Source organism: Dendrobates tinctorius, unplaced genomic scaffold (assembly GCF_039654945.1).
Source record: "Dendrobates tinctorius isolate UK_male_01 unplaced genomic scaffold, ASM3965494v1 ptg000128l, whole genome shotgun sequence".
In the NCBI taxonomy this organism is placed as follows: Eukaryota; Metazoa; Chordata; class Amphibia; order Anura; family Dendrobatidae; genus Dendrobates; species Dendrobates tinctorius.
The window spans coordinates 6,017,095-6,036,567 of record NW_027361796.1 but is presented as its reverse complement, the minus strand read 5'-3'; the positions used below and the strand labels follow the sequence as shown (position 1 = coordinate 6,036,567).

The 19,473-nt window shown below is 43.8% G+C and overlaps 1 protein-coding gene across 5 annotated transcripts in view; it reads right to left on the bottom strand.

Annotated features, from left to right (window-relative positions):
• LOC141047547 (programmed cell death 1 ligand 1-like) overlaps positions 1–19,473 on the bottom strand; it is a 129,943-nt gene that overhangs the window by 47,756 nt on the left and 62,714 nt on the right. For 3 of the 5 annotated variants that reach the window (XM_073542637.1, XM_073542636.1, XM_073542635.1), the window contains exon 2: positions 15,646–15,716. The exons of 1 other annotated variant lie outside the window; for it this stretch is intronic. In XM_073542637.1, the coding sequence (XP_073398738.1) occupies positions 15,646–15,709 (64 nt within the window). In that variant the 5' untranslated portion in view covers positions 15,710–15,716. Of the gene's footprint in view, positions 1–7,620; positions 7,842–15,645; positions 15,717–19,473 lie in introns of all 5 variants that reach the window. One more of the 5 variants, XM_073542638.1, reaches the window with a different exon arrangement.

Sequence of the window (19,473 nt, the reverse complement as noted above, 5' to 3'; positions counted from 1 at the left end):
AGATGAATCCCTGTGCCTTCTTTTCTTGAAAATTTTCTCCATCTGAATGTAACTATGATGTGGGGAATCGGGAATTATTGGCCATGAAGTGGGCATTTGAAGAATGGAGACATTGGTTGGAGGGAGCTAGTCATCAAGTTGTGGTCCTCACCGATCACAAGAATTTGATTTATCTTGAATCAGCCAAGCACTTGAATCCTAGACAGGCTAGGTGGGCCTTGTTTTTCACGCGTTTTAATTTTGTGGTCTCCATTCTTCCGGGCACTAAGAATGTTAAGGCGGACGCCCTTTCTAGGAGTTTCTTTCCGGATTCTCTGGACGTGACCGAGCCTACAACCATTCTAAATGAGGGTGTAGTTCTTTCCGCCATCTCTCCTGATTTGAGACATGCCCTGGAGGAATTTCAGGAGGATAAACCTGAACAATGCCCTATGGGAAAATTGTATGTCCCTGACCAGTGGAGGAAAAGAGTAATGTTTGAAATTCATTGCTCCGCGTTGGCTGGTCATCCAGGTATCTTTGGTACCAGAGATTTGGTGAGTCGGTCTTTTTGGTGGCCTGCCTTATCTCGTGATGTCAGGAATTTTGTGCAGTCATGTGGGACTTGTTCTTGGTCTAAGCCCTGTTCTCGTGTTAGTGGTTTGTTGATGCCCCTGCCTGTGCCCAGGAGACCATGGACCCATATCTCAATGGATTTTATCTCTGATCTCCCTGTCTCTCAGAGAATGACTGTTATTTGGGTGATCTGTGATAGATTTTCTAAGATGGTCCATCTTGTACCACTCCCAAAGTTGCCATCTTCTTCTGAGTTGGTGCCCTTGTTTTTACAACAAGTGGTTCGCTTGCACGGAATTCCTGAGACCATTGTGTCGGACAGAGGGGTCCAGTTTGTTTCCAGATTTTGGAGAGCTTTTTGTTCCAAACTGGGAATTCACTTGTCTTTCTCATCTGCATTTCATCCTCAGACCAATGGGCAGACTGAGAGAACAAACCAGACGTTGGAGTCCTATTTGAGATGTTTCATATCTGCTGATCAGGATGATTGGGTCTCATTTTTGCCCGTTGCCGAATTCGCGCAAAACAATAGGGCTAGCTCTGCCACTTTGATGTCTCCTTTCTTTTGTAACTTTGGGTTTATTCCTCCATTTTCTTCGTTGCAGGTGGAAGCTTCTGCCTGCCCAGGTGTGGATTCTGTGGTAGAGAGAATGCAGCAGATTTGGGACCAAGCAGTGGATAAGTTGTCCCACTCTCAGGAAAAGGCCCAATGGTTTTCCAACCGCCATAGGACCATTGGTCCCCGGTTTAAAGTGGGTGATATGGTTTGGTTGTCCTCAAAAAATATTCCCATGAAGGTTGCATCTCCAAAATTCAAGCCAAGGTTTATTGGACCTTATAAGATTTTGGAAATCCTTAAGCCCGTTTCTTTCCGTTTGACTCTTCCAATTACGTTTAAGATTCATTATGTCTTTCATAAATTTTTGTTGAAAAGGTTTGAGGAGCCAGTCATTCCCATGGCAGCGCCCCCTGACCCTGTACTGGTTAAGGGTAATTTAGAGTATGAGGTAGAGAAGATATTGGATTCTCGTCTGGCTAGACAGAGACTTCAGTACTTGGTCAAGTGGAAGGGTTATGGCCAGGAGGATAATTCTTGGGTCTCTGCTTCTGACATCGATGCCAAGAGATTGATTCGTGCCTTTCACCGGGCCCATCCTGTTTGGTGACCCCTCCTCAAGGGGGGGGTACTGTTGTGAATTCCCTTGCTCGGAGTTCTGAGCCGAAGCTCATCTGGTGGTTACTGAGAGTAGTGGAGCTGGCCAGGTTGATGGAAGTTCCCCACCTGACGACGATAATTAGGAACCTGGGATTACTGGCTGGGAGCATATAAGTGAGCTGGCTGCTCTTGGAGGTTGCTGGTGATTTCCTCTTTGTGTATTTGGAGTTCTTTTGTCCCCTGCCTGATCTGCATGGTTCAGTTAAGTGATTCTTTTGCTAATTCTTTGCATCTAATCTGGTTGTGCCTTTTTTTTGCTTTCTGCTTTGTTGCTAGGGTTCAGCGTGCTCCCTGCTGGGGGCAGTGCTGGGCCCTGCTTCATATGTTACAGCTTGTTCAGTCCCCTGTTATGTTAGTATCTTTTTGCTTTGCTTCCAGTTTATAGTTTATACCAGAGTGCTGATCTAGTGGGGGTGAGGTCGTGTGGCCTCAGGTTTTTTGTATATCCGAAGTGTTGGACTTTTTTAGGGTTTTGTGCGTGATTGCAAACAGTATCTTTTCTGTCCTGTCCTGTCTAGACAGCTTGGGCCCCACCGTTTGCTCAGTCTGTTCTCTGCCTGTGTTTGTGTCTCATCTTGTCTCACCGACAATATATGTTTGAGGGCTGTCTATTCCTTTGGGGATCTGCTCCGGGGCAGGTTAGATTTCACCTGTCTTTAGGCTTAGTTAGTTCTCTGGCTGTGACGAAGTGTCTAGGGTATCGTAGGAATGCTCCACGGCTACTGCTAGTTGTGTTGATAGGATTAGGGGTCTGCAATCTGCTTAGTTACCAACCTCTCTGGTCTTCTGGTGGCTTAGCCTATTCCTGCCATCCTCCTTGGTGACCCATTCATAACACGGGGCCCCCTATGTCTGCAGTCCCTTCATGAAGTGCACAGAGGGTGTACAGCAGTGAATAACGCTGTGCATCCTCTTTAGTCCCAGAGTGTCTCTCCTAAACTCCCCTCCAGCCCCACTCTCTCTCTCTTTCTCCCTGCAGTCAGGTTAGAAGTTGAGAGTGAGGGGGAGGAGCTGATTATAGCACAGCAGAGATCAGAGCCGTGCCAGGAAGATGACTGCAGCCCTGTGTGCCAGTGTCATCTGCTCAAGAGTCCTCATCATGGCTGCTCGTAAAGCACTGTCCTGGGAATGAATGGGTACAAGTGAAGCAACAGAACCTGGTAAGTATACTGTACATGTATATGTGTATCTGTGTATGTACATGTGCAGTATAGAGTGTGTGTGTCTGTATATGTGCATATAGTATGTCTGTGCATATATACAGCATATAGTATGATTGTGCATATCTGTGGTGCATGTGAGTATATATATATATATATACATATATACTGTATATATATATATATATACTGTATATATATCTACACACACATGTACATACAGTATAGTATGTGTATGTATATTATATTTGTATACTGCATGTGTGCAGTATATTGTGTAAATATTGTGGTGTAGTGACCATTATGTCCGCTAGGGGGCACTGTGTGGGTGTCCCTGGACAGGCGTATAAGCATTTCCAGTGCCCTGATTGGAGTAGGATGCTGAATGATCGTAACGTATCTCAAGGTGGGTGGCCTTGAGATGAAGGCTTGATTATGTGCTGATCAGCAGAGCTGATCTTTCGTGCCAGTGTATAAGGGAGAAGTCTTCAGGTAGCTGGTGAGACAGGCGGAACCAGCTACCTACAAATCCTCCCAGGGGTGTGTTTAAAAACACCTATAGTAAAGACTATGTGAGTGTGAATGAGTGAAGGATCTGTGATGAGGTCATAGCCATGTGATCCGGGGGGCGTGGCTACGGACCACATAAGGTGGCCAGGGTAGGTCACATGAGTGAATGCTGGGACCCGGTTGGTGCATATGAAAGGTCTCGTCTGGGCTGACGTGAGACCGACTGAAGGAAGATGGGTCTGCCTTCCTGTACACGTGAGACGTGTGTGTGAGAGTTCCCTGGAGGGAATCAATGTCTGCACTGAGAAGCAGCCATGAGGTAAACCCGAAAAGGGGATATAACTCTGAGGCTAGAGAGCCTGTGTACTGGACATTGCAGAACCTGTGTTACCACAGGATAAGCAGAGTGAAGCTCTGTCATGGACGCTATGCTGTTTATATGAACATTCTGTTGCTGTTCCTGGTTTATGATGCCTAATAAACCGCATGGACTGTTGGAGTTATGTTAAGAAACCTGTGCCGGATGTGATTTATTGGCTGCCAAGCGAGTGTCCCCTACCTGAATGACAGCACTACCTTACAATATATATAAACTGTATGTGAGCATACTGTATATACTGTATATAAACTGAATGTTTCTGTGTGTATATACTTTATATATGTGCTTGTACACACTGTATGCGTCTGTATACTGTATATACTTTATATATGTGCTTGTACATACTGTAGGCATCTGTATACTGTATATACAGTATATAATGTATATTTCTATATTTATAAAGTATATATAATGTGTGTACATGTATAGTGTGTATCTGTGTATATGTGCTACATATATAGTTCTGTAATTGTAGTGTCGCCATAAAAGGAATCAGTAGTTTAATGTATTTTGCGGATTACAAAATGCTCCGGATTCTAAGACGCACCCCAAATTTTGAGGCGGAAAATAAACTTTTTTAATAAAACAGTGGTGCTTCTTAGAATCCATGCATCTTATTGCTTACTGGGGGGTGGTGGCTGTGGTGAAGCGGAGTCCTAGGTTCGCTGCTGGAGGAGGCAAGAGTGGAGCGTTGCTGCATGCCGGGATGAGTGAGTGTTTGGCGCTGCTGTGGGTATTTGTTGCTGCGGGTTTATGGTGCTGCGGGGGCTCTGCTGACATTTTGTGAAACGCCAGAACCCCTGCAGTTTATTTATTTTTACTAATTTAGCGCTATTAATTTCACAGCTCTTTACAGACATTAGTGGCACTGTCACAATGTAAAGTCCCTATCAGTATGTCTTTGGAATGTAGGAGGAAAACAGAGTACCCGGAAGAAATCCATGGAAACACAGGGACAACATACAAACTCCTTGCAGATGTTGTTCTTGGTGGGATTTGAACCCCGAACCCTGCAAGGTTGCAGTGCTAACCACTGAGCCACCATGCCACTCCAGCATGGTTTCCTATGCGGTGGACTCAGCGCTGAAATGTCATCTCACGAGATCTTGGTGCCGAGATCTCCGTCTGTGCATGCACCACTCTCGGCAGCCATTTTCCCGGAGTCCACCCGATAGGAAACCATGCAACTGCGGGGGCTCTGACCTTTCAAAAAATGTCAACAGAGCCCCTGCAGCACCGTATACCCGCAGCACCGAACACCTGCAGGGATGCGCTGCACATGCGATCACCCCTTCATCCTAGCCTGCGGAGACCCTGGGACCCTGCTCCACCGCACCCCCATTTTACCCCCCAATTTTGAGGGAAAAAGTGCGTCTTATAAATCGAAAAATACGGTATATCTAATGTTCACACTGTCTTTCTTTACTGCTCACAGTGCGTTCTGCCTGAATCCTGTATAGAACCATAGATTCTTTCTCTGAACGTGTCCGTCTGTTCCAACAGCCACAGAAAAGTGGACACTTTTAGACAAAAAAACACAGACTCTGAGGGTATGTGCACACGATCAGTAATCGCTGCATCCAGCATCCAAATGCTACAGCATAGTGGATGGGATCTCAAGAAATCCCATGCCCACTATGTGTCCACAGATACCCGCGGCTCACCCGCAGAGATGGACATGCGGCGTGGCACTCCAGATCACAACATGTCTATTTATCTTGCGGAGACATGATGAATCTCACCCGTACAATGTATTGGACGCAGTGAATCCGCACGGCTCAGTGATCACATGTGGAGTGACCTGCGTTCAATAGCCGGCAGTGGACATGTGCTGCGTCCAAAGCGCTGCCAATTCCTGATCATGTGCACCCGGCCTATGGGGCCCATTTAAATGATATTGGTATAGATATGTGGGCATCAGCACTGATGGAGGGACGAGAAAAGACACTTTTGGTGTGGTGGGACTCAGGCATAAAGGGTCACGCGTGCTCACTATGGTGGAAAAGGAGGGGGGTTTTGAAGGATGTTGATTACACCAAAGGAGGACGGGGGAGCCCACTGCAGAGATGGGTGACTCCAATAGGTGTTAAGCAGGTGTTAAAATTGAGAGGTCGCAGCGGGACATTTTTGGTATGGGCCAATTGCGGTGCGGCTGGGTGTGGCATGGTGGAGCTGTTTGTTGCAGTTTTCAAAATGGTTGAACCTTCAATCCCCTCCGTCTTTTCAGAGTCAAGTTAATGTTGTTTAATTTGATTTAATGTTATTTATGTTTACTGTAGACGATATTTAATAAATGAGGCTGCTGTGGCCATTATATCCAATGTCACGCAGTTTGGTGTTTTTTTATTTATAGCTAAGTGAGGGGTTTCAGTGGGCTATGTATAGAAGGCCGTATAGTCATACATTCCGAAGTCATGTAATGCGCATGCATGGGGAAAAGCCAAAACGAGTCGGCAGGGCAGAAAGAAGTGCATCAGGGCAGGAGAAAGATGGAGGACACTGTGTGGACATAGGACATGTTATTCACACAATGCAAGTAGGAAGATGAAGATTGCAAAAAAATGAGGAGATGCCAGATCAATACCAGTGACGCCTATTGGACCGGACTGCGCTGTAGGTAAGTATAATAAATGCAATTTTTTGTGTTATGCAGAGCACATTGGGGACATAGAAATAGCACTCTAGAATGCTGTAACAGAGAGATTACTGGTGCTGGACGTACTTTATATGGTAAAAAAATGGTGACAGGTTCCCTTTCAGAATGGATGCAGTTCTATTTTATTTACACATAATATTCTTCTCATTAGACTTACACTACTATATATGCTCAAAAATAAATCCTCAAATACGCACAAAAAATACACACGCTCATGTAATCAGAAAATTATTTACACACCCTCATATTCACACATATACTGTACCCTCCTACTACATAGGAGAATACACCTCCTCACCCTCTTTTTTATCCCAGGATAGCACATGCAGAGATGGGTAGTGCAGCTATCACAGCTCTCATCTTGCAGTGTAATGTTAGGCCCCCTTCAAATGTCCTGGTGATTCCTGTACTGGAAAAACCAGTACTGGTGAGATCTGTGGTCCATGTATCATCCATATGTACGTATGTGGCATCCGTGTATCTGTTTGCTGTCTGTGTGCCCGTGTGACACGTACCGGCGCCTGGGAAAAGCAGTACAGTTAGCAGTTATCAGGCACCAGGTGCTGAAGGCTGCTCTTATCATTATCGCCTGGTCTGCCTGAGATCAACGCAACCAGGGAACAATGATGGGAGTTGTACTGAGCACCCGCTGTGTAAGCTGTGTAAATTGTGTATAAAATTAATTTTTTTTAAAAATGGCATGGGCTCCCCAAAATTTTTTGAACCAGCAGAGGGAAAGCTGACTACTGGGGACTGATGTTAATATTCTGGGAAAAGGCCAACAGCCATGAATGTTCCCAGGCTATTAATATCAGCTTACAGCTTTTTGTTTAGCCTTTACTGGTTATTGTATGGGAGACTCCCCAAAAATTGATGTGGGGTCCCCCTATACTAAAAAACTAGCAAAGGCTAAACAGACAACTGCAGCTTGATATTAATAGTTTGGAAAGAGGCCATGGATATTGGCCCCCTCCCAGACTAAAAAAATCAGCTCTTAGCCACCCCAGAAATGGCACATCCATAAGATTACATTACCACAATAATTTTTTGCTGAGTTTTTTTTTACTTTGCATATTTTTTTAAAAAATGCAAGTAACCTATTTTACTTAATGGGTGCAGAAAATCTGCAACATCAAAAACTCACCAAAAGCTCCTCTTGGGAACATAGATTTATTGTGCCAAACAGCAAGTGCAGTAATAGGCACACATACGGCAGCAGTGGCACAGCATTAGGGTGTCAGCAGGATGAGGAGCTTGTGCAGGTTGGAAATAGATGGGGACAGTGATGAAAATATGAAACATCAAATGTGTCTTTGTTGTAAACTCTGCAGACGAGTCGTGGATGGAAGAAGTTGTCTTATCGGTCTGGGCAAAATGAAAAATACAAGAAAACTCAATGATTACATCAGAATGAAGATTACCCGTAAGCCACTATCTGTAACTGTACTGTAATTTCTTGTATGTTCTGCAGGACTGGTATCTACACCTATATGGTCACCATATGGCAGTAATATCGGTGTTGGTCTTTGCATAGAGATTTATTTTCTGTAACATCACAGTCATCTGCTGAGGTTCCCCTATACCCACTATTAGGGCCCGCCACCATAGTTGTAAAAGTGGCTACCTGGTTAGGGGCCCATTCAGAAGTCCCCCACCACCACCAGACAAACCTCTAGTTTGGGGGGTGGGGAAACTGCAAGTATTTACTAAACCAGATGTGTCAGAATCGCTGACGATTGTACTAAACATGCAAAACATGTCATAATAGATAAATATATAAATAAACTTATTAAGGTATGTGCACACGCTGCGGATTCTGCTGCGGATCCGCAGCGGTTTTGGCTTTGCAGTACCATTAACCCCTTTCTGCCATCCGACGTACTATCCCGTCTATGGGACCTGGGCCCCTATGCCCATGGACGGGATAGTACGTCTAGCGCGATCAGCGGCGCCCACGTGGTGAGCGCCGCTGATCGCGGCCGGGTGTCAGCTGATTATTACAGCTGACACCCGGCACAATGTGTCAGGGGCGGTCACGGACCGCCCCCGACACGTTAACCCCTTGCACACCGCAATCAAACATGATCGCGGTGTACCGGGGGTTAAAGGGAAGCATCGGCAGGGAGGGGGCTCCCTCCGTGCTTCCCTGAGCCCCCCACGGCAGCGCAATGTGCAGCGCTGCTGCGGGGGCTCCTTTCCTCCAGGCCCCCGAATCCAAGATAGCGACGGGGCCTTCGGGGGCCTGAGGAAGCTGGCTTCCTCAGTGCCTGCAAAGCGCAGGCATGAGGAAGCCTTCTGCAGTGCCTGTGTCAGATCGCTGATCTGTCACAGTGATCTGTGATGTGACAGATCAGCGATCTGTCACAGGACAGTGATGTCCCACCTGGGACTATTTAATAAAGTAAAAAAAAAAATTAAAAAAAGTGTTAAAATAATTAAAAAAAAATCGCCAAATAAATTAGAAAAAAAAAAAAAAATTCCCCCAATAAATCCATTTTTTGGAAATAATAAAAAAAAAAACCATAAAAGTACACATATTAGGTATCGCCGCGTCCGTAATGACCCGCCCTATAAAACTGTCCCATTAGTTAACCCCTTTAGCGAACCCCTTAAAAAATAAAAATAAAAAACAAAGCAAAAAATAATGATTTATTATCATACCGCCAAACAAAAAGTGTAATAACGCGCGATCAAAAAGACGCATATAAATATCCATGGTACCGCTGAAAACGTCATCTTGTCCCGCAAAAAACGAGCCACCACACAGCATCATCAGCGAAAAAATAAAAAAGTTATAGCTCGCAGAATAAAGTGATGCAAAAATAATTATTTTTTATATAAAATAGTTTTCATTGCATAAAACCGACAAAAACATAAAAAAAACGACCTAAATGAGGTATCGCTGTAACCGTACTGACCCGAAGAATAAAACCGCTTTATCAATTTTACCGCACGCGGAACGGTGTAAACGCACCCCCCCAAAAGAAATTCATGAAACGCTGGTTTTTGTTCATTCTGCGTCCCAAAAATAGGAATAAAAAGCGATCAAAAAATGTCACGTGCCCGAAAATGATACCAATAAAAACGTCAACTCGTCCCGCAAAAAATAAGACCTCACATGACTCGGTGAGTCAAAATACGGAAAAATTATAGCTCTCAATATGTGGTGATGCAAAAACTATTTTTACAATAAAAAGCGTCTTTTAGCGTGCGACAGCTGCCAAGCATAAAAACCGCCATAAATAGTAAATCAAACCCCCCGTCATCACCCCCTTAGTTAGGGAAAAATAATAAAATTTTAAAAAAAGTATTTATCTCCATTTTCCCATTAGGGTTAGGGTTAGGGCTAGGGTTAGGGCTAGGGTTAGGGTTAGGGCTAGGGTTAGGGCTAGGGTTAGGGTTAGGGCTAGGGTTAGGGCTAGGGTTAGGGCTAGGGTTAGGGCTCAGATTAGGGTTAGGGGTGTGTTGGGGTTAGGGTTGGAGTTATAATTGGGGGTTTCCACTGTTTGGGCACATCAGGTGCTCTCCAAATGCAACATGGCGTCTGATCTCAATTCCAGCCAATTCTGAGTTGAAAAAGTCAAATGGTGCTCCTTCCCTTCCAAGCTCTGCCATGCGCCCAAACAGTGTTTTACCCTCACATGTAGGGTATCAGCCTACTCAGGACAAATTGCAAAACAATTTTTGGGGTCCAATTTCTCCTGTTACCCTTAGGAAAATAAAAAAATGGGGGCAAAAATATCATTTTTGTGGAAAAAAATGATTTTTTTATTTTCACATCCGAGTGTTATAAACTTCTGTGAAGCACTTGGGGGTTCAAAGTGCTCACCACACATCTAGATAAGTTCCGTGGGGGGTCTAGTGTCCAAAATGGGGTCACTTGTGGGGAGTTTCAATAGTTTAGGTACATCAAGGGCTCTCCAAACGCACATGACACCCGCAGACCATTCCATCAAAGTCTGCATTCCAAAACGTCACTGCTTCCCTTCCGAGCCCCGACGTGTGTCCATACAGTAGTTTTCTCACACATATGGGGTGTCAGCGTACTCAGGCCAAATTGGACAACAACTTTTGGGGGTCCAATTTCTCCTGTTACCCTTGGGAAAATGAAAAAATTGGGGACTAATTGATCATGTTTCTGGAAAAAATACGATTTTTTTATTTTCATGCCCTGGCATTATAAACTTCTGTGAAGCCCTTGGGGGTTCAAAGTGCTCACATCACATCTAGATAAGTTCCTTAGTGGGTCTAGTTTTCAAAATGGGGTCATTTGTGGGGGGTTTCCACTGTTTAGGTACATTAGGGGCTCTCCAAAGGCAACATGACACCCGCAGACCATTCCATCAAAGTCTGCATTCCAAAACGTCACTACTTCCCTTCCGAGCCCCGACGTGTGCCCATACAGTAGTTTTCTCCCACATATGGGGTATCAGCATACTCAGGACAAATTGGACAACAACTTTTGGGGTCCAATTTCTCCTGGTACCCTTGGGAAAATAAAAAATGGTGACTAAAAGATCATGTTTGTGGAAAAAATACGAATTTTTTATTTTCACGCCCGGGCGTTATAAACTTCTGTGAAGCACTGGGGGGTTCAAAGTGCTCACCACACATCTAGATAAGTTCCTTGGGGGGTCTAGTTTACAAAATGGTGTCATTTGTGGGGGGTTTCCACTGTTTAGGTACATTAGGGGCTCTCCAAAGGCAACATGACACCCGCAGACCATTCCATCAAAGTCTGCATTCCAAAACGTCACTACTTCCCTTCCGAGCCCCGACGTGTGCCCATACAGTAGTTTTCTCCCACATATGGGGTATCAGCATACTCAGGACAAATTGGACAACAACTTTTGGGGTCCAATTTCTCCTGGTACCCTTGGGAAAATAAAAAAATGGTGAGTAAAAGATCATGTTTGTGGAAAAAATACGAATTTTTTATTTTCACGCCCAGGCATTATAAACTTCTGTGAAGCACTGGGGGGTCAAAGTGCTCACCACACATCTAGATAAGTTCCTTAGGGGGTCTAGTTTCCAAAATGGTGTCATTTGTGGGGGGTTTCCACTGTTTTGGTACATCAGGAGTTTTCCAAACGCGACATGGTGTCCGATCTCAATTCCAGCCAAAAACGTCAAATGGCGCTGCTTCCCTTCCGAGCTCTGCCATGCGCCCAAATAGTGGTTTACCCCCACATGTGGGGTATCAGCGTACTCAGGACAAATTGCACAATAACTTTTACGGTCCTGTTACCCTTGGAAAAATAAGAATTGAGGGTGAAAAGATCATTTTTGTGGAAAAAATATGATTTTTTAATTGTATGGCTTTATGTTATAAACTTCTGTGAAGCCCATGGGGGTTCAAAGTTCTCACCACACATCTAGATAAGTTCCTTAGGGGGTCTAGTTTCCAAAATGGTGTCATTTGTGGGGGGTTTCCACTGTTTTGGTACATTAGGGGCTCTCCAAAGGCAACATGACACCCGCAGACCATTCCATCAAAGTCTGCATTCCAAAACGTCACTACTTCCCTTCCGAGCCCCGACGTGTGCCCATACAGTAGTTTTCTCCCACATATGGGGTATCAGCATACTCAGGACAAATTGGACAACAACTTTTGGGGTCCAATTTCTCCGGGTACCCTTGGGAAAATAAAAAAATGGTCTATGAATTTGTTCTGAGAAATAGTATCGCCTCCATCAGATCCTCCTTTATAGACCTCAAATCTGACCTAATTATTTTAAGGCTAGAAAACAACCTCTCTACACTAACTTGAGTTGGTGGCAAAGCAATAACCACATGGGCAACATCTCTAACAATTTCAGGGTATAAAGGAATTACCTAGTGCACAGTCAGTTTTGATAAACAATTGAACTCTTTTACTTCTTTGAGAGCAAGTGAAAAAATTTGCTGAAATATGGTCAATCTGTTTTCTATGGGAGTGGAATCTTTTTCCCTGCAGCAACGCTTTGACTGCTCCATGTCATCCAAATACTTGTCAAAATCAAACTCCTCATCTGAGGAGGATGAAGCAATGGCAGCAGCAGCACTCGCAGGATCTGAGTCCTCTTGTTCTTGGCCGTCCTGTAGCCCACTCATCCTAACTGCTACCTCAATAAGAGCTTCCTTTCCTTTAGTAAGTGGTTGATCATCCAGCAAAATACGATTACTTGGGTCCACATAAACAGCTGCCAAAGAATTTTATTTTCTAATAGCAGTGTCTCTCTCCATTTTGTTGAAGCAGCAATGCCATCGGCGATTAAACCTCCTCTTTGTACAAGCAAAGCAACAAGTTCTTCCACTCCTATATAGAAATTCCAAGAGATAAATCCTCAGCTTGTAACTTTTTAGTCACTGTAAATGGGTGATGAAGCAATTCCTTCAATTCAGCCACCTCTGTCTATTGACCTTCATGTAGTATTACCTGAGGGTTGGCCATACCTACAAGGAAGGGTTTCAGCTCAAGCCATCACTCAGTCATTAAATAGGTGCTGCCCCACCGAGTGGCTTGACCCACAATTGCCCCTTTTCCAGCACGTCTCAAAGATGGAATCAATTTTAGGGGTCCTGGCAGCAATAGCCAATTTCCTCACATTGCTAATCAGAGTTCCAGCATGTCCCTCTTGCAGACTATCTCTTATTGCCAGCTGCGGCGTGTGCACAACACAGCGCATGTGATGAATAGGAAAGAGATGTGAAGCAGCTTCAACAAGATCATCTAATTGTAAAGAATCATTTTGCTGTTGTTCATCTGTAGTAATATCTGTTTGTTCCTCCATTATGGAAACAGGACTGTGGCCTTCCATCTCCAACATACTGAATGTAAAATGTTCTTCTAGCTGCTGTTCACCTTCATTATTCTCATTGATCAGTTTAATTGTACTTATGTTTGAAACATTATCAGTTACAATAGCAAAAACCTGTTCTTTTTTGAGTTCATAATCTTGCAGAACTTTTTCCACTAAAGTCTGGAGAAACTGGCTGCTGTGATGAGCTTTTGCATCTTTTACTGCCAGTGTCTTCGTAACAATTTTTTGGTTGCCACAAACATATCGAACATTGATAGCAAAATAGTTCACTCTGTGATGGGTGCAGGCATCCATTTTAAGAAATACAAAGCATCTCTTGAGAGTCTTTTTAAGATCTTCCGTTAGGTTAAGGGTTTCTTCAATCACTAATTTTGTAATACTTTCTCTTTCCAAAGAAACACCAAGTTTGCGGGTTATTTCTCCATTAAGAGCTGTAAAAGCTGGTCGTGCAAATAATGATAAAGGTACATAGTCCTTCACAACAAGCTTGATGAGCTGTCTTTTAAACACATCTTCTGTCATTGTTACAGTAACTTTGTCACTTACAAAATATCTTGTAACTGACGTTTGAGATGCTCTTTCCTCCTCCTTCGCCTGGCAGGAAGTGCTGGTCTCTGGTTTCTTGGTGCTACTGTGACCTTTTTTCTGTCACAGCTTTGTAAACTTCTGGGTGGCAGCGTTGTAAATATCTTTTTAGATTGGAATCTCTTGAAGGAACATTTTTACCACTGCCTGAGTATGCACTGATTTTGGCATCACATGATTTGTTTTCATCTGGGTCACTTATACACTGACACACAAAATGTTTACTATCTTGAGTCACTGTGAAATGCTCAAATTCAGCTGACTTCAAAAGATGCTTCTTAGACATTTTGTAATTATGTAAATTCGCTCTCAAAACAATTTTGTCCTGTAAAAAATAAAAAGAACATTGCAATTCTTGCAAGAATAGGGAATCTTGCACTGTATAATTTGGGATAAAAAAAACAGTCTTTGCATAAATCAATAGGACAGATGATAAGTATAAAGTTTGTAAAATGTGTTGTTAAATAGCTTTACTCTGAACTTTCAATGTCAAGGCTTGTCTCAGCAGGCTACAGCTTACTAAGTGCTTCACATCATATTTATTCACAGTCTATGAAGAGGGAAGGAGGGAGGGAGCATGTTTGTGCTGAATCACAGAACACACACACAAATATATATTGCAAGTAGATAAAGGCAGATCGCACTCACCGGTCTTGTGTAAAAATTCCACTCTTTATTGGCAACTGTTAAAACACCATGATGTTTTGACAGGTGGCAATTTTTACACAAGACCAGTGCGTGCGATCTGCCTTTATCTACTTGCAATCGTTGATGTTGTGCATTTCTGGATCAGCACCCTGAGTCCACAGGTGCAGCCTGCAGCATGTTGAAGCACTAACGTTGTGGTATTGCAGCGATGTTAGCGGTGCCATCCTCTTTTTCTCTTTGATGGAGTGGACACAAATATATATGTCCTCATCGATCCTGTTACTGTATTTCTGAATTTGAGATGTTTGAAAACAATTTTTCCACTAATATTCTATGTATAGTGTATAGGAAAAACAAACTAAAACATCAAGCATACAGAGACAACAAATACTGGACTATTGATTTATGCACAGTTTATTGAAAGTTTAGATATGCTTTAGGAAGTAGTTACCTACTTTAATCCTGCTTCTGTTCACTCCAGAAATTTTGAGATGAATGTAGGCTTTTCTTCCCTGTGTGCTTATTTTTTCCCCTTATCTGTAGAGCAGGAGCTTCACTACTTATCATGAACATAAACTGCAGCACAGATTCATCTCAGCTAAAAGTCTAGACCTTAGATCAGGAATAGGAAAGACATTTATAGGACATTTCATAACTTTCCCAAATTCTTCTGAAAAAGAAACTGCACTGAACTACTGTACCCAATTTATTATATTTTAGGAGTCTGAGTCAGTCCAAGTTATACTGACTCCACAAAAATGGCCTCCGACTCCGACTTCACAGCCCTGCATGTGACTGACATTTTGCGACCCTTGCTGCTACTGAAAAACAGACATGTCAATGTGTTTTGCCCACTGACATAGGGTCCATGGAAATACACTGACACGTGCACAAGCCTGTTCCCTTGAATGGGTCTATGTGTATAAGTGTCTCCGGTACAAGTGAAAACTGTCACCACATGAGTCGGAGACACTGACGTGTGAAAAAGCCCTTAAATCTGCAATTGGCTGGGGGAGAAGGACTGATCTTGAGACTACATGATGTACCTATCAGCGCCAAAGGATTTTGGAGGCGCAGACTGCAGCATCAACAGCTAATTATAGAATCATACAAGAAAAGAAACAAATGCTTACCACTTATAATGGTGCAACACTTCCACAAAAGAACAGCAATCAGAAAATTACTGTGTGCAGCCATCTGGAGCCTAAGCCACAAAGACAATAACACAGTGCAGGCTGTCAGAGATTCCATATGACCAAACATTGTACATAGTAACTATAAGCTTTCATTAAAGATTTGAACAGTAAAATAAGAAAAATCAATTTAATAAATCAATATGAATGTTACTGAGATAGCATCATCCAGAAAAAGGAGCTGTATCAAAGTAGGAGATTAAAGTTTAATGCCAGTGAAAAATAAAAACTTCACAGTGTTCTTATGGGCATATTAGTGCAGCAAGCGGCGTCAGAAGAAATAAGACAGGGCAGAGGCGAACATACTGCCTATGCAGCCGCTGCAACTGCACAGGGACCCAGAGGGGAGAGGGGTCCAGCGTTGGAAAGTTCACTATTATGTCTTCTGTTTCAGATACAAAATTACGTTGGCTAGAAGGTGGCAGCATTACAGAACTGCAGCACAACATTCTGTTCTGCGTTAGGGCCTCTCTATAGCACTGGAGGCTGTCGGAACAGAAGGAGAGAGGGAGAGACCGATCGTCTGCAAAGCCGAACAAGAAGAGAGAACTCCAGTTATGGTCCTCGCCATTCTGTGAAGTATCCTCCTCTATCTATACACTTGGTTATGTCTTCTGTGCAGGACGTGTTGTGAGTAGTGATGAGCGAGTATGCTCATTACTCGATATTTCCGAGCATGCTCAGGTGTTCTCCGAGCAGTCTGGGCGTGCTTGGAGATTTATTTTGTGTCGCCGCAGCTGCATGATTTGCAGCTGCTAGACAGCCTGAATACATGTGGGGATTGCCTGTTTATTAGGAAATCTAATTTTTTTTCACCACTTAAATAAAAAGAACCTAGACATATTTGGTGTCTATGAACTTGTAGTGACCTGGAGAATCATAATGGCAGGTCAGTTTTAGCATTTAATGAACCTAGCAAAAAAAAAAAATGTGTGGGATTGACTTTTTCTTGCAATTTCACTGCACTTTGAATTTTTTTCCCATTTTCTGTTAAGCAACATGGTAAAATAAATGATGTCATTCAAAAGTACAACTCGTCCAACAAAAAAACAAGCCCTCACATGGCCATTTTGACCAAAAAATAAAGTTATGGCTCTGGAAAGAAGGGGAACAAAAAATGAAAATGCAAAACCAAAAATACCCCTGGTTGTTAAAGTGTTAAGGCCAGCTTCTCCCCACATTGAACTAGTTGTCAGATCTCTTCCATATGTTTATATCTGGAGACACCTGTCAATCAACTGAATTAATTCAGAGATAAGCAAGCCAGATGTGACGGGAGATTAGTCTAATCAATTTTATGGTCACTGGTCAGTTCTGTAAGCCACCACTCGAGCATCTTTTCTATTTCACCCCAAGAGAGGTATTACTAATACACGTTCCGTGCCCCTTGTATTATATTTATCAGCCGCCATCTTCAGCTCTTCCCGGCGTCATTCCGAGATCGATTGTCCTTCTTGTGACTGTGGCTCCTGTGAAAAATGAGGATGAATGAACTCATGGAGATCAACATCCAACACTGTGGAGACACCATCACATGTTTCTCAACGAAGTGATTCTAGAGCAATGCCCGCATCCCTTATGGGAAATATGTAAAAATATGCAAAACACAAGCCGCGGAGACACCATCACATGTTTATCAATGCAAGCAATGACTAGCCAGGTCTTTCCCCGGGAAGGAACAACCACGGGAAGGGCAGTCTCATGCAAAACACAAGCCGCGGAGACACATAAGGGATGGGGGCATTGCTCTAGAATCACTGAGTTCATTCATCCTCATTTTTCACTGTCTTCTACTAGGCATTGCTCCTACTGGCCAGTTTCCTACTCCACACTGATGAGTGTGAAACAGCTGTCTGTGGATGGATACCATGTTTTGGCATAGGTGGTTTCCTTCATTGGAGACTGCCCTTCCCGTGGTTGTTCCTTCCCGGGGAAAGACCTGGCTAGTCATTGCTTGCATTGAGAAACATGTGATGGTGTCTCCGCGGCTTGTGTTTTGAGGCTCCTGACTGACCGGAAGTCAGAGGTGACGGTCACAAGCTCTCAGTGTAAGTCTATGTGAGCCTCGTTGTGGTCTCAGACTTACATTGAGAAGTGACCTCTGGCTCTCCCAGTAAACACTACAGCGATCTGTGCAGGTCACAACCTGCAGAAAAACAGGGTCAGTGGCGGTTGGATGTGCTCAGCTGCGGAGCAGAACACTACTGCTTTGTCAACTTTATAATAGTCACGGCAGAGTACTGCAGATCAGCCCCTTTCAATTTGAATAGAGGTATATCTGCAGCACCCAGTCGTGGACACTATACAGATGAGTGAGCTGCTCTGTTCTGCAATTAAACACATCCGGCAGTGGGAACAGTTGCTGATTGGAAATGGTCTCACCCGCACTTCACATATAGATCCGCAGTATATCAAACTGCACGCCTGAGAATACATCAAGTTAACAATTGCTCAATCTGCAAATATGTATTTATATTATGTCTTTTGTAGGTTTGGTATGAAAAGGAGGGGGCCCAAGGAATATTTCTTGCACAGGGACCCTCTATTGTCAGTGTCATCCCCTGGGGAGAATGTGCCCGGTCACTGACTGTGCGCACAGACGCCAACAGCATTCACACCCTGCTTGTTCGGGAAGCAAACACTGTCAATAAAAAGTGATAAAGGGCCCCAAAATGCACGAGGAAGAGTATAACAGTGCACCAAACTCATGGCCACGCCAAGGGTGCATCAAGTCTACTCATTGGCATATGAATTAAATTATTTTCTCAAGCACAGTACTAGTAGTAACAGGTACAGTGCTGGTACGGTTGTTATAGTGGCTAAGGCTGGTTTCACACTTGCGGTTTTTTTCGCGGTATTTTAGCTCTAAATAGCGCATGCGTTTTTTTTTCCTATACTTTGCATGGGATGCGCTTATGTGCGCATACACATGCGTTTGTACGCGTTTTTCCGCGCATGCGTTTTTTTGCGGTATGCGTTCGGGCGCACAAAATGCATCCTGTTGCATTTTTTGGGCGTCCGACTTGCCTCAAAAAAACGCATGCGCGCGCAATGCGTTTTTTTACAAGCAAGACACCCATTATAAGTCTATGGGTGCGCATATGTGCGCATTGGCATGCTTATGTATGCGTTTTTTTGCACATGCGTTTTTTTGTTAACCATGGAATTTAGGGGTTTGGGTTAGAGTTAGGGTTAGTTAAGGGGGTTTAGGGTTAGGGTTAGGGTCAGGGTTAGGGTCAGGGTTAGGGTTAGGGTTAGGTTTAGGGTCAGGGTTAGGGTTAGTTAGGGTTTAGGGTTTGGGTTAGGGTTAAGTATGGTTTGGTTAAGGGTTAGGGTCAGGGTTAGGGTCAGGGTTAGGGTCAGGGTTAGGGTTAGGGTTAGGTTTAGGGTCAGGGTTAGGGTTAGTTAGGGTTTAGGGTTTGGGTTAGGGTTAAGTATGGTTTGGTTAAGGGTTAGGGTCAGGGTTAGGTTTAGGGTCAGGGTTAGGGTTAGTTAGGGTTTAGGGTTTGGGTTAGGGTTAAGTATGGTTTGGTTAAGGGTTAGGGTCAGAGTTAGGGTTAGGGTCAGGGTTAGGGTTAGGGTTAGGTTTAGGGTCAGGGTTAGGGTTAGTTAGGGTTTAGGGTTTGGGTTAGGGTTAAGTATGGTTTGGTTAAGGGTTAGGGTCAGTGTTAGGGTTAGGGTCAGGGTTAGGGTTAGGGTCAGGGTTAGGGTTAGGGCTGGGTTAGGGTTAGGGTCAGGGTTAGTTAGGGTTTAGGGTTTGGGTTAGGG